We start from the raw sequence: 15,435 nt of genomic DNA on the forward strand, positions 1-15,435 counted from the left end.
ATAGCACCAAGATTTTAATGGTAAGTAATGTAGAGGGAAAGCCTTGAAAAGGGGATTGAAATGGAAATGAAAAGGGATAAATGTAAGAAACATCCCAGAAGAATCAGTAAGATTTGGTACAAAGGTATTTTGGTATTTAAATTATTGACACCTGTTTTTAATTGCCCATATTATGATATCTTTATAATATCAATAGCATAAAAATATCTAAAAACGACCAAGATTTTCTGTGTTAAAAAGAATCATCACATATTCCCATATATCAACTCAAAATATTAAAGTCTTGGAGCATGTGTAAACATGTCTCCTTTCCTTCATTTAAAAAATTCTGGTCATTACCAGTCAAAGGCAATTTGATCAAGCATCTAATAGAACTCTTTATCACTTTAGCATATACAGCCTGGGGAATTCACTCTTATTAACAGACGTAGGTCTTGTCAGCTCAGAACTTCTAAAGCTTGGTTACCCTAAGTTCATGTCTGTGCTAAAGGGAAATGCCTAATCATTTTTGTCCTTAAGTTTCAAGGAGCCATCAGAATTCCTATAAATGCCATAGTTTGAGACTGCCCCTTAATTAAATTATCATCCAAGGGTACTGCTTTCCTATCAGCATATATAGCTATTGCATTGTTTTATAATTTATCTGATTATCTACTCTTGCATAAGAAACCACTCTAAAACTTAATGGCATAAAGCAAACAATATTGTGTGTCAGGAATTTGCGCAGGACACAGTGGGGATGGCTTGTCTGCTCCACAGTGTCTGAGCCCTCAGTTGGGGTGACCCCAGTAGCTGATGATGTCTGGGACAACTTGACTGGATTCTGGCTGGTGGCTGGATTTCTTGGTTCTTCTTTATCTGGCATCTGCTGGGCTGTAATATCCTACATGGCTTTCTTACTCATATATCTGGCACTTGGGCTAGGCTGAGTAGAATGGCTGAGGGCTGGCTGGACATCTTCCTCTTTCCACATGGTCTCTCTGCTTGGCTAGTATGAGCTTCCCTAGGTGGAGGTTGCTTTATGACCTTGCCTGGGAAGTCATGGAGCCAACACTTGTGCCTCAGTCTATTGAGTATACAGTCAGACTACATTCAGTATGGGAGATGACTACACAAGAGCATATATACTGGGAGGCTTGATTAATTGGGGGCAGAAGGGGAGATCATATTTGGAGACTAAGGACTATGTAATCTAACTATTAGTTCCACCATATATAAATTATCCGAATGTATTCTTTGACTGTCCTGAGAAACACTTCATTCTATATTGCCCCTTGGATAGTCTATAGGGTGCAAAAAGGCTATGAAGAATTGGTAGTACAATTGAAACAGTACAGTTGTCCCTCAGTATCTAGAGGGGATTGGTTCCAGGACCCCCCTCTTCCCCCACTTCCCCCACCTGCAGACACCAAAATTCACAGATGCTCAAGCAGTTGTATAAAATAGCATAGTATTTGCATATAACCTGTGTACATCCTCCTGTATATTTTAAATCACCTCTAGATTACTTACAATACTTAATACAATGTAGATGCTATGTAAATAGTTGCCTGTGCTTGGCATATTTAAGTTTTGCTTTTTTGGAACTTTCTGGAAAATTTTCTTTTCGTCCATGGTTGGTTGAATCTGAGGATGAGGAACCTGTGGATACAGAGGGCCGACTATTTACTTTTGTTTAACCCAGTATTTCTCAAGTTTATATGATTCTGGGAACCTCTTAACGTCCCATGGAACAAGTGTTTTCAGGTTCTGGTTGTCTTACACAATAGTGTTGCTAAGAAAAATATGTTTCTAAAATATGTTTCTATGGTACAATCTTATCTTTGGTTTACTCTTGAGATCCGCAATTTGGAACCAGTCATGCACTTCAATAAGACGTTTGATAATCTCAAGGTGCGAGTAAAAGAGGGCAGACAGAGACAATGGGAGTAAAAGAAAGGCAGAATGGCTTAAATTTGTCTGGGTCTTGACTTAACTTGAGTCACTTGTTCAGGCTTTACTACATATATATCTACTTTGGAATTATTTTACTTAATTATTCATTGATATCTGTCTTGTACACTCTACTCCTATGGTACATACTCTTGTAGAATAGTTTATGGGATAGATTTCTTGGGAATTTTAATTTTAATTGGAACTTCAATTCATTTGATTTTGAGAATTTAATGACTGTCTGTGAAATAATTTGGGGCACCCCTCAGAATTAGAATTTGGAATCACTGCATTAGGAGAAGGGATAGATAGGAGGTATGATGATTTTATTTAATATGAAGATTCCTTATGGAAGAGAGACATAGTCAAGAGAAAAGCAGTACAGTACAGGGCATAAGTGTTGGAGTCAGAGAAACTTCTAGCTCTGCTACTTGCCAGCTGTAGGATCTTGGACTACTACTACAGATTAATCCTTCTGAGCCCCATTTCCTCATTTTTAACATAAGAGGTAAGAATACCTAGTATTGGAGGTAGTTTTGAGGATTCATTGATACAAGGTAGTTAAAGTGTTTATCTCATAATAGATCTTTAATAATGGTAACTGCTGTTATTATAATCAGTTTGTTATTCAAAGCACTTACAGGAGGCAAACAATGATCAAGGACTCAAATGTGATAAAATGTTCCAGATTGTTTAGAATGTTCTGGAATTAATCAATTATATAAATATTGAGTACCTTTGTATTCAAGGCTCTGTGTTGTATACCATAGGGGAAACAAAGGAGAATTAAATACATTTCCTGCCCTCAAAGCATTCGTAATCTAACGGGGGAGTTAAGAAGTATTGTACTCAACGTTAATAAGAGTGAGAGGTACTAGATGGGTATTGGATGGTCTTGACTGAGTAGGCCTTTTCTAGACGGAAGTGGCAAGAAGGGCATGCTAGGTTAAAAATGAAGCCTAACTCTCATTTTATAATAAGACATAGTGGGTGAGTGGCGAGCAATCTGGTGTATCTGGACTATTTTACTCATTTTAGAAAATGTAACATAATGTAGGTTTGAATTGGTTCATTCAGAATTAATGAAGATACTTTTAGTTCTCAGTACAATGAAAAATTAAGATTTGATTTGAGTGCTCACAGATTCCAATTTTTAGTTTGTGATTTGGTTTAAGTTCTTGGTACTCACTAGCTACGTCTAGATTATCAGCTCTGAACTCCTGTGATTTCTTTACTGTACGGGGAATTTTGGGTTGTAGAACTGAATTATTTTTTCAGGGCTGTATTCTGACTGCTTTGTGTTTACAACAGAGTCCTAATGGGCAAAGCGAATGGGACATGTAAGTTTATTTTCTGTCTTTCATCTTTAAAGACTTCAGCATATATGATTGAAGAAGAGCTAAGGGAACAGCTAAGAAAGAAACAAGAAGCTCTGAAGCATTTTCAGAGACAAGTCAAACGCCGAGTAAATCAGCAAATTAGGCTGAGAAAAAAGCAACAACTTCAGAGGTCTTATGAAGCCGTAAGTTCAAAAGTGAGCCTGAGTAAAGACTGAATGGGAAGTGTGCTTGTAATGAGAAATGCTATTAGGCAATGACAGAATCACTTTCTTTTGATTCCAGGCTTCGCATAATCTGATTTACTAGTGAGGGCAGTAGATTGTATATAGAGAAACTGTTGTTTCTGTTTCCTGTGTTGTTCTGATTCCCTCTTTTGCTTTCACCAAATAGTTATAAACAATGTCAGAGTTTGGGGTTGGGGTTTGAATTCTGGCTTTGCTGCCTACTAGCTTTGTGACCTTGGGCTAATTACTTAAATTCTCTCGACTATAGTTTCTTTATGTGTGAAATGGGGATATGATACTTGTTTCCCAGTGTTGTTTTGAGAATTAGATAATGTAAAATATTAGCACGTAGTAGGTGCCTGGTAAATGTTAGTTTCTTTACCAGCTAAAGTTTTCCCCTCCTTCCCCCCAACCCCGGTTTTAAAGCTTTTGGGCTGCTGGTAGACATTATTTGATTGCACTTGACTGGGGGAAGCTCACTCTTTCTTCCTTTGTGTAGGCAGAAAAAGAAGGCTCTATAGCCATGCACTCTTCAGATCCAGCAAACTTAACTCTTAAAAGAACAAGTGTTTTTCCAAACCATTTGAATGCTGCTATTGGAAGTGCTAGGTTACCTCCTTCCCGGAAGCTTGAGGATGGAATAGAAGATAGAGAGAATCAGAATGAACTATTCCAACAACAAGCCCAGGCTGTAAGTATATATTCATTTTATTTTATGTCTCTGGTTTTTTTTAGGCTATGATGTAGAGATGAGGAGGTGTCACATTCAACTTTGCTTTTTGCCACCTCCTCTTTTTTTTACCTTTGTAAAGTGGGGAATAGTGGGATGATGTTTATTTTTATATATATATTTTAAATTTATATTTATTGGTCAGACACTTAAGAATCATTTAAAGAAAGGTGCCAAAGTGTTAGAGTTCAAAACTTATTAGAAAGAGCTTTAGGTCAAAGAATGTAGATTTTTCAATTATACTGAAATTGTGTTATGGGTAAGTTACTCTCAGTTTGTGGCATATGGACAAAAGATTATTTTTGTTTCTTTTTTCTGTCCCTCAATCTGATTATCACCATAAATTGATCTATAAGTCAAGTGATAATATAGTAAACTCTAAATTAACATATTCAGAATTTTTTAATGTAACTTTTTAGTGACTCACTTTACATAACGAATATTTAAAAATTAACCACCATGAGTAGATTTATCCACTCAAATCACTTGATGCCATCTAATCAGTACCCCCCTCCACCCTGCATAATGTACCCAGGCTTTTGTCCAGTTGATCATATTCTTCAACTCTTATTCTGTGGGAATAATCCTTCATTTATCATTTTAAAATGTAATCCTAGGGTTAGTGAGAGGAGAACAAAAATGTGGAAAATTATGATTATGTGAAAATAAAAGTTGTGTGATTGCTGACATACTTCGTCATAAGTATGAAGCAAATCTGATTATGCTGTTAGTATAAATAGGGAAAGCTTTATAATCACGTGTTATGTTGAAATACTTATTAAAAAGATTTTTCTCTCTGCCCAAACTATGACTTTTTCTTGTCATTATTTGGTTTGTAGTGATCATTTTTATAATCATTTTCGTTTTTAAGATTATGAACAGTTTACTGAGCAAATATTTATTGAGCCAGGCACCGCAGAAATTGCAAAGGATAGAACATTGACTGAGACAGAATAACAGTCCTTGCTTTCATGCTACTGGTAGCTATAAATTCCATTGTAGTGAGGACTTTACTTCATTTGTATGATACATGAATAGGACACATCAGTCCACAGATATTTGAATATACTGTGTTTGTTAACCATTGTAGGGATACTAAATGTGTGAAATAGGACCTTTCATGGGTTTATATTTCCAAGTAGAGAAACAAAGTTGGTAGACCCCCAATCTATTAGATAATAATATGGAGATATTTGCTGCATTGTTGATAAATTTGTGCAGTGGAAATTCAAAATTTTTTTAATTCCAAGGAAATAGTTTGGGAAGAATTCCTGGAAGAGGTGGAATTGAGCTGTGTATTTTGAATTGGTAAGCTGAATTTAATTGGTAAATTCAAAAGAACTTTGAGATAGGAGGAATAGTAAAAAGTCTAGAATATGTAATGAGCTTAGTATTGGGTTGGCCAGAAAGTTCGTTCAGGTTTTTCTGTAACAGCTTACAAAAACCCAAACAAACTTTCTGGCCAACCCAATATATTTGCTAATAAGTGATGGAACCTTTCTAATTGATAGTGTACAGGGTAAAGCAACAGAAAATGAGGTTAGACGGGTAGGAAAAAATCATGTTATGAAAAGCCTTAAATGTTCCCCAAATCTAAAAAGTTTTTATACTGTTTTTTTCTTTTCTTTTTTTTTTTTGGCTGTGCCTTGTGGCATGTGGGATCTTAGTTCCCCAACCAGGGATTGAACCCGTGCCCCCAGCCGTACAACCGCGGAGTCCTAACCACTGGACAGCCAGGGAATTCCCAACCCTGTTTTTTTCTTAAAAGAAGATGCACTACTGAGGAACGTTCAGTGACTTAAACTACTTTAAGCCTGTAAACTTTTGCCCATTCAACACCATGACAATAGATGCTCAAATTTTTTTAATCTTACTGTTTTTGTTGCAGTTTCTATCCACTAGATGTCGCCAAGAACTAGACAATGAGGCAGAGTTCAAGCACTAACTCCTTTGGGACAGTTTCAGGCAAACTGAGAGTTGGTCATCCTGTCTCTACATGTGTTCTCTCTTCTTTACTTATTTTTCTACTATTAACTGGTATTTTCATCATCACAGCTCCAAAACTTTGGCATACCTGAGGCTCCTTTAGCCTCTTTTCTCCAGCTTAGGATCTTTTAGGTCCAGCTCCTGTCTCTGACTTTTTCTCTGAACACTTCCTTGTTCATTATGTAAGGTAAGGAATCTTTATTGGCCCATCCTGCCTTTTTGCATTAGGTCTAGGTTACTGGCCAGCCTCTAGCTTGGTACGCCTACTTAAAGGTATATTGATGTACTACATTGGGGTTCATAGGCTATGCTAAGGGCCTCATGTGAGTTTTTATGTGTATGGTATTTTTGTGGCTGTAGAAAAGTCTAACACACTGAAAAATCAATATGTTATCTTTTGCAAATAAACTATATTGTACTTGGATAGAATTCAACTTTGGGTAGATTTTTATGGCATTAACATACATTTAAAGACATAGGTATTAGGCCTCCATGGCAGTACAAGAGGTGAAATTCTATAAATGTTAGATCTCATCTATAGTCTTTTCCCATGACCTACATGTTATTACCACATTGTTTCATTTATATAGTTCCATATAAATTCCTAATTGTCTGAATAAATTAAAAAGAACTGAAGAAAATATGAACAATGAGTGGGGAACAGTATCACAGTAGATATCTATATTTGTCAAATTTCATCCTACATATTTGTTTGAAGTTTTACATTTTAATGTATGATCAGTGTTTGCATTAGATTTTAAGATTTAAGTCTCAAAATTTGTTTATTTAAATCTCAAAATTTGTTTATATAGTACATTTTAATTTTATTGGTCAGAACTACCTTTGCTTATTGATAGCTGGGTTTTCTATGTAATTATATAATAATTTATTTCCATCAGGGAAGTTTTAAGTCTTGGTTAGCGATTCAGTGCCAGTCTTTGCTGATAACAACAGCTACAAAGGAATGAAAATTGTGTCTAAGCTTCTAGTACAGAAAAGACTTTTGGGGGAGTTCCCTGGCAGTCCAGTGGTTAGGACTCGGTACCGTGGCCCTGGGTTCAATCCCTGGTTGGGGGACTATCACGCAAGCTGCATGGCACGGCCCCCCAAAAAGAAAAAGAAAAGAAAAGACTTTTGGTCAAATTTTATGTTTTGAGTAGTTACAAACACAACATGTATATGTGTTTAAACTTACATATGTAAATGTATATGTATATATATACACATACAAATGCATATATATACACACACACAGTCACCCATATATGTAGTGATCACCATTATCTTACAATAAGAGGAACGTACTTCTCTGCCTGTTCATTTTACATAATTTGATTTTTACCATCCTCCTGTCTTCTGTGTTTTGTTTAGTGCTTATTAACATTAACTTTGGTCTTTGTATTAGTTTCCTGTGGCTGCTGTAACGAATTACCCCAAACTTAGTAGCTTAAAATGACAGAAACTTATTCTCTTACAGTTGTGGAGGCCAGAAGTCCAAAATCAGTTTCACTGAGTCAAAATCCAGGTGTCCGCAGATTCTAGGGAGAATTTGTTCCTTGACTCTTGAAGCTTTTGGTGCCTGCTGGCATTCCTTTGCTTGTGACCACATCAGACCCATCTCTGCCTCCATCTTCACATCACTTCTTCCATGTGTCTGATCTTCCTTTACCTCTCTTATAAAAACACTTGTGATGGAATTTAGTGCCCGTCTGGATAATCCAGGATTATCTCCTCATCTCAAGATCCTCAACTTAATCACACGTGCAAAGGCCCTTTCTCCTTATAAAGTAACGTTTCAGGGATTAAGACCTGATATCTTTGGGTGGCCATTATTCAGCCTACTACAGTCCTCATAGCAGGTCATTGAAAGGATCTTTGGGTTGATTTGATGAAGGGTTTTGATAAAGACAGAAAAACTGAACGTAATGTTTAGTCCAGCTGCTGGAGCAGTTGAAATATCCTGCTTAAGAGACTAAAATCAATCTGCAACTAATAGGGGTTTGGACTTGATGGAAAATGAAGATTATGTACTCTTATTTTAAATCTGTTACAGCAAGTATTTTGCATCCTTGGTCACTTTATGCAGGGCAATAATGTCTACCACACTTGGCAAGGAGTAAAAATAAGCATGTTCATGGCTTTGTATTTTTTCATAACTTCAACTGCAGATATACTATCTGTTTTTGCATTGTGATTAACTCTATCTTGACCCCTTTAGCCACTCTGCACTAACCAAATTTAGAAGTCCTCCTCTTAATAGAATAAAGAGTAATGTTTCAAGCTGATTTCTCTGGCTAGAGGTATAGACCTTCTAGAAACAAGGACAAAACAGAGGTGATAATGCTGTAAGGAAACCGGGCTGTTAGCAAGAGAGTGTTTTTATCTCTAGGTCACTATTAGTAAATATCATAAAATATTTGTAATTTATATCTGTAAATCACAGTCATTATTTCCCTTTAAGGGAGAAATGATGTCATTAAACTTTCATTGGATGGGTTAGAACTGGTCCTGGCTTTGCCATAATTTCACTGAGTAGTATAGGGATGTGCTTTTCTGTATTTTCCTTAAAGGAACATTCTATGCAGATATGTGAAATGTAAAATAGGCTGTGTACTTCTCTGAAAAAGAAGTCAAAATAGATACTTACTGAAATTGCTAGGTAGAGATAAGGAATGAACACAAAATTAACATATTTAATATTAATATTTATTATCAATTGTTACCTAGAGTACCTGAAACAAATTGGTCTGTTGACAGGTTTGAATTTGTACTCTAAATTAACTTAGGAAGCCTTCCTGGAAGAAGAGACATTTGAGAAAAGACTAAATAACTATAGTTTTCAAATGTTATGGGTGAAGAAGAGACTCATGTAAATAGGAAAAAAGGATTTTAGGGGGACTAGGAATAGAGAGTCTTCTTACAAGGAGTGATAAAAGTGATCAGGCATGCAAGGACCAGTTGAAGAAATAACTCTTTATTAAGAAGACGGATAGAAGGTAAGGAATGTGTCTGCTCAGTAATTTCCAAATTCAGACTTATAGGTTCTAATATTTTTGTGTACGTACTTAATATAAAGCCTACATTATTAAAAAACGATTTGAGTAACAGCACTTAAATCAAGTTATGAAATACAGTCTCTTAAGATAATGAAAATAATGTTGTAAATACACTTATCAGCAGATCAGAAAATCTCCTTTCCAAGTAATCCTCTTGTCTTAGGTCTGGCAATTTTTAATAATAGGGGCCTGTTTTCCTGTTGGAACACTTAGTGAATTTGGTATTAAGACTTTAGCCTGTTTTTCTTTTCTTTTTTTCCCCTTTCTTTGGCAGCTTAGTCAAACCATGAAAGAAGCACGTCAACGGCTGGCATCATTTAAAACTGTGAATAAAAAAAATGCATCGGTGTTTCCAGATGATCGAAAGAAAAACTTTCCCACCCAAGAGGTAAATTAAATTCTTATGAGCTGTTTCTAAAAATACAGATTAAAAAATAGGATAAAGATTAATTTACATCTCTACATTATTTAGACCTGAAAAATAATTGGAAATAACCTTAATTATCCAAAAGTAGGGAGCGGTTTAAAAGTTATGATATATTCGTTTATAGCTATTATCAAAAATATCATGCTTTCAAAGGGTATCTGAAGACTAGGGAAAGTGTCTGTGATATAAAGTTAAGTGGAAAAAGTAGGATATAAAATTAGATACAATGTAAGCTCAATTAAAAAAATTCATTCCATAAATATTTATGGGATGTGTACGATTGCCAGGCATTGTTCTAGAAGCAGGACTTAACAGTGGTGAAAAGGTAGACAAGGAGCTCCTGTGTTAGTAGGGAAGCATATAATAAATAAGCAAATAAATGCAAAATATAATTTCAAATGATAAATGCTATGAAAAAAATAAAGCAAAATATCGAGATGGGGAGAGAATGCTATGAGCACAGAGAAAGGCCTGGAAAGAAATGGACCAAGAGGTTAATACTGATTATTTCTGGATAGTGTTATTACAGGTGATTTTTATTTTTTTCTCTTGGTTTTCTTTACTGTAGAAATTTTCCATAATGTATATATTTTATTTTTTAATCAGGAAGAAGTCAATACCATTATTTTTCAAAAAGAAAGAAATTCTTTTGATTCAAAATATAGAATAAGTTTAGCATGAATAATTGGAACCTAAATATGGAGTTAGACTTAAAAGAATATTTAAAGCTATGCTTGTAAAATTGCATTGTTTTGGTGCCTCCTTATTTCCATGTTCACAAATTTGGATGTTAAACCCATGTATTTTCCTGTGTTTACTTAATTTTAGCATTAATTTCAAGTTTTGATAGGCAGCATCAGTAAAATGGCTCATTAATTAGTCTTTTTTTACTCTTTGTTTTTGGTACCATTAAGAACTCTGTCTCTTGCTTAGTTCTTTCTCAGTTTTGCTTCCTAATTGGTATTTTTTTACATTTTCCTAGATTACATATATGTTTATATTTTATTTTTGTATTTTTTCCTTAAGTATCTCTGTGCAACCATCAAAGACATTTGTCTCTTATATGTTTGCAGTTGGTAGAATACTAAGCTATAATACCTTCCTCTTCAGCGATAATTAAGAAATTTATAGTTAAATATAAAAAACAAGTGGGCATGGGTGTGCCTACATATGGCATTCCATCTTAGATGCATTAAGTATGGTTACCTTTTTCTAGGATTGCCTTGTTGTGACTTAAGACTCTTTTGAAACTAAATTCTTGACTTAGTTTCTTGACAATTTTCATACCTCTACCACGGATTTGGCAGTACTATAGTTTGGTCCATAAGACTGACTTCCCGGTACTGCTCAAAGGAGATGATTGGACACATTTTATTTAAACCAGAAAAAAAAAGGGTTATCAGAACCTAGAGACTGATACTTCACATTGTGTGGAGCATGTTCAAATCTTTCAACTGATGTTTTTCCCAGAAAGAGTACTGTTCCTAGGCCTGACTGAAATAATTCTCCAGTAGAAGGGAGGAGGATTAAGTCTGAGATGACATCCTTGTGTAAACCAGTTTGATACGTCAAAGGTGCCATTTAAGTGTAATTCATTATGATGTTGATGGTGAATTCAGGCTAGCTGCTTGCTTCCAAAGAATGCATGTGTGTTTTTCAGGTAAAACATCACAAACAAATCTACTCCATATAATTGAGAATGATCTAAGAAATTAGTGAAACTTTTCTTATCAAGCACGTAGTCTTTCCCTCAAATCTGAACAGTTTTCTATCCATTCAGTTGTGTGAAGGAGGAAGCTGCCAGTCAGAAAGGAGAACAATCTATAACCCAGTTGAACTCTGGTTTCGTATTCTTGTTAGACTTATTTTGACTGACATCTGGTTGTTCCAGATTTAGAGATAAACGTAGAAGAGATATATTTGCCTTGCCCACTGTTAGATCACCAAGACAAAATTGTAAGCCTTCTGAAATTGTTACTGGCTAGGATAGGGGCAAATTATCATTTATAAAGTTAAAATATTCTCCTACCAGGATCAGCTCCGTGCTTTGTGACCACCTAGAGGGGTGGGATAGTGAGGGCGGGAGGGAGACGCAAGAGGGAGTGGATACGGGGATATATGTATATGTATAGCTGATTCACTTTGTTATACAGCAGAAACTAACACAACAATGTAAAGCAATTATACTCCAATAAAGATGTTAAAAAAAAAATTCTCCTACCAGGAATTTCACTTCCATGTGTTTGATATGTAAGTGACTTGTTTGTATACTTGAAGTAGAACTCAATATTCTGCATTAGACTACCATAACCTGCTAGGATTGCTCCAGATCTTTCACAAAAACTCAGCTTAGTGTCATGAGCATATTGCTTTCTCTAGACCATTTATATTTGTATTAATTTTTCTTCTTTTTCAGAAAGCACTTTGTAGGAAACCATCATTCACCAGGATAAATATAGGGATAAGAGGAGAAATGCCCTTTGAGGTCCATCAAGGTCTTCTTTTTTTTTTCTTTTTTGTGGTATGCGGGCCTCTCACTGCTGTGGCCTCTCCCGTTGCGGAGCACAGGCTCCGGACGCGCAGGCTCCGGACGCGCAGGCTCAGCGGCCACGGCTCACAGGCCCAGCTGCTCCACGGTATGTGGGATCCTCCCGGACCGGGGCACAAACCCGTGTCCCCTGCATCGGCAGGCAGACTCTCCACCACTGCGCCACCAGGGAAGCCCCATCAAGGTCTTTTAACTCTTGTAGATTACCAGAAATTTATGGAAGATCAGGTAGGGAAATGTAAAGAGTAGAGGAAAAAAGATGCCTTGTTAGAACTATCCACAGCTAATTAAGGATGAGTTTAAGTATTAAGATTATAATGCCCAATAGTTATTTTTTTCTAACAGTTCTATTAAGCTTTAATTCACATACCACACAATTCACCCACTTAAAGTGTACAATTCAGAGGTTTTTGGTATATTCACAGGGTTGTGCAACTGTCACCACAATCTAATTTAGAAGATTTTCTTCACCCCTGAAAGAAACCCCATACCTGTTAACTGTCACTCCCCAGTCCCTCCCTGTCCCTACCCCCAGTACTAAGCAACCACTAAACTACTTTCTGTCTCTGTAGATTTGCTTATTCTGGGCATTTCATATAGATGGAATAATATAATATGGCGTCTTTTGTGACTGGCTTCTTTCACTTTGCATAATGTATTCAAAGTTCGTCCACATTGTAGCATGTATCAGTACATCAGTATGTCACACTTAGTTCAGCAGTTGATAGACATTTGTGTTGTTTCCATTTCTTAGCTTTTATGAATAATTGTGCTATAAGCAGTTTTTACATGTTTTTGTACGGACATTCATTTCTCTGGTTGTGGAATTTCTGGGTCATGTTAACTCTATGTTTAATATTTTGAGGAACTGCCAAGGTGGTTTTTTTTAATTTTTTTTTTTTTTCTTTGCGGTATGCGGGCCTCTCACTGCTGTGGCCTCTCCCGCCGTGGAGCACAGGCTCCGGACACGCAGGCCCAGCGGCCATGGCTCACGGGCCCAGCCGCTCCACGGCATGTGGCATCTTCCAGGACCGGGGCATGAACCCGTGTCCCCTGCATCGGCAGGCGGACTCTCAACCACTGCGCCACCAGGGAAGCCCCGGTTTTTTTTAATTTTTAAAAAATTAATTAATTTTAAAATTAATTTTGGCTGTGTTGGATCGTCATCACCGTACTTGGGCTTTTCTCTAGTTGCGGTGAGCGGGGGCTACTCTTTGTTGCGGTGTGCAGGCTTCTCATTGCGGTGGTTTCTCTTGTTGCGGAGCACAGGCTCTAGGCACGCGGACTTCAGTAGCTGTGGCTCGTGGGCTCTAGAGCACAGGCTCAATAGTTGTGGTGCACAGGCTTAGTTGCTCCACGGCATGTGGGATCTTCCCAGATCAGGGATCGAACCTCTGTCTCCTGCATTGGCAGGCAGATTCTTATCCACTGTGCCACCAGGGAAGCCCCTGCCAAGGTGTTTTCCATCAACAATGTATGAGGGTTCCATTTTCTCCACATTGTCTTCAAAACTTGTTATTGCCCGTCTTTTTTACAGCCACCTTAGTGGGTGTGAAGTGGGATCTCTCCATACTTTTGATTTGTATTTTCCCAGTGACTGATCATCTTGAATATCTTTTCATGTGCTTATTGCCCATTTATATATCTCTCGTGGAGAAAATCTGTATTCAAATGTAGTGCCATTTTTAAATTGAGTTGTCTTTTTATTATCAAGTTATAAGAATTCTTTATATGAATACAAGTCTCTTATCAGATACTTGATTGCAAGTATTTTCTCCCATTCTCTGGGTTGTCATTTAACTTTCTTAATGCTATCATTTGCAGCACAAAATTTTTAGTTTTGGTATAGTCTAATTTATCTGTTTTTCTTTTGCTGCTGTGCTTTTGGTGCAGTATCTATTAAGCCATTGCTTAATCCTATGTCTTCTAAGAATTTTATAATTTTATCTCTCATATTTAGGTCTTTAATCCATTTTGAGTTAATTTTTATATATGGTGTGAGGAAGAGTGCTAACTTAATGCTTTTGCATGCATTCTTGTTTCTACCTGTAACAGATACATTTGGTTGGTTTTTTTTTTCTTTTCCATTTTTGTTTGTTTGTTCTTTAGGAACCTGACACTGAGGAATCTTCATCTATTATGATAGATAAGAAAGGGAAAAAGAATTTGTCTTGGGGGGACCAGCAGGATCTCCTTTTTGAAGACAAGGATATACCTTTCAGCACAGTTCAGGTAAAGCAGAGTGAAAGGAGATAGTATAATAGAAATTAAAGTAATTATGATTTGGACTAGAGATGCCAGTATTCTTGTACTGGTTTGAGACTGTAGATTTAGGTTCTATTGAGTTGAGCAAAGACTGTAATTTTGCATTTTATTTTAGTAATTTGTTTGACTACCGTATCCTTTTAAGATTATTTTAGGAATCTCGCAGAAAACCCAGTGTTACTGCTGCTTGGCATTTTATATTTGATGTTTATGTTCACTTTTAGAAAGTACAATTCAAAAATCCATTATTTGCTGTGATGGAAGAGGAAGAGGTAAGGCAGTTACACCAGGATGTTCTGCCAGAAGCCCAGGATTATCTTCCAGAAGCCCCAGGTGACCTGCTGCAAACCCAGGGTGATTTGACAGGCGTCTGCAGTGTTGAGCTGGAAGCCCAGAGTGTTGAGCTGAGGCTCGGTACCCAGGATATCAAGCTGGAAGGCCAAGCTGTTGAGCCCAAAGCCCAGGCTGTTAAGACCAAAACTCAGAGTGTTATGCTGAAAGATCAGAGTGTTGAACTAGAAGATGGGAATATTGTTTTGGAAGTCCAAGATTTTCTACTCCAAAACCAGGTTTTTCTACCCACAGACCAGCATATTCTTCCCAAAGACCAGAATGTTCTACCCAAATGCCAGGACCAGGATTTTCTACCCACAGACCAGCATGTTCTTCTCAAAGACCAGAATGTTCAACCCAAATGCCAGGACCAGGATTTTCTACCCAGAGATCAGGTGAAATAGAGTGGAAAGGAGATATAACAAAAAGAAATAAGCTCTTTAAGGCTTGTAGTGGGATTTGCAAGGACTATATTGCAGCTGATTTAGAGAGCCATAGTTGGAACAAAATAGTTCACTGATTGATTTATCAAATAAATGTCCAGGGTTCTTATTAAGTGTTAAAATATTGTCAGCAGCATATTACCCCTGTCTG

At 36.7% G+C, this 15,435-nt stretch overlaps 1 protein-coding gene across 6 annotated transcripts in view; it reads left to right on the top strand.

The window, feature by feature from the left end:
* The window catches only part of CCDC15 (coiled-coil domain containing 15), a 69,739-nt gene that overhangs the window by 11,814 nt on the left and 42,490 nt on the right, over positions 1-15,435 (top strand). For 5 of the 6 annotated variants that reach the window (XM_067751439.1, XM_067751437.1, XM_067751440.1 and 2 more), the window contains 5 exons: positions 3,305-3,466; positions 3,996-4,187; positions 9,543-9,656; positions 14,353-14,475; positions 14,733-15,236. In XM_067751439.1, coding sequence (XP_067607540.1) covers positions 3,305-3,466; positions 3,996-4,187; positions 9,543-9,656; positions 14,353-14,475; positions 14,733-15,236 — 1,095 coding nt within the window. The remainder of the gene's footprint in view (positions 1-3,304; positions 3,467-3,995; positions 4,188-9,542; positions 9,657-14,352; positions 14,476-14,732; positions 15,237-15,435) is intronic. The other variant, XM_067751438.1, reaches the window with a different exon arrangement.

The sequence above is a fragment of the Pseudorca crassidens genome, chromosome 9 (assembly GCF_039906515.1).
Source record: "Pseudorca crassidens isolate mPseCra1 chromosome 9, mPseCra1.hap1, whole genome shotgun sequence".
Classification (NCBI taxonomy): Eukaryota; Metazoa; Chordata; class Mammalia; order Artiodactyla; family Delphinidae; genus Pseudorca; species Pseudorca crassidens.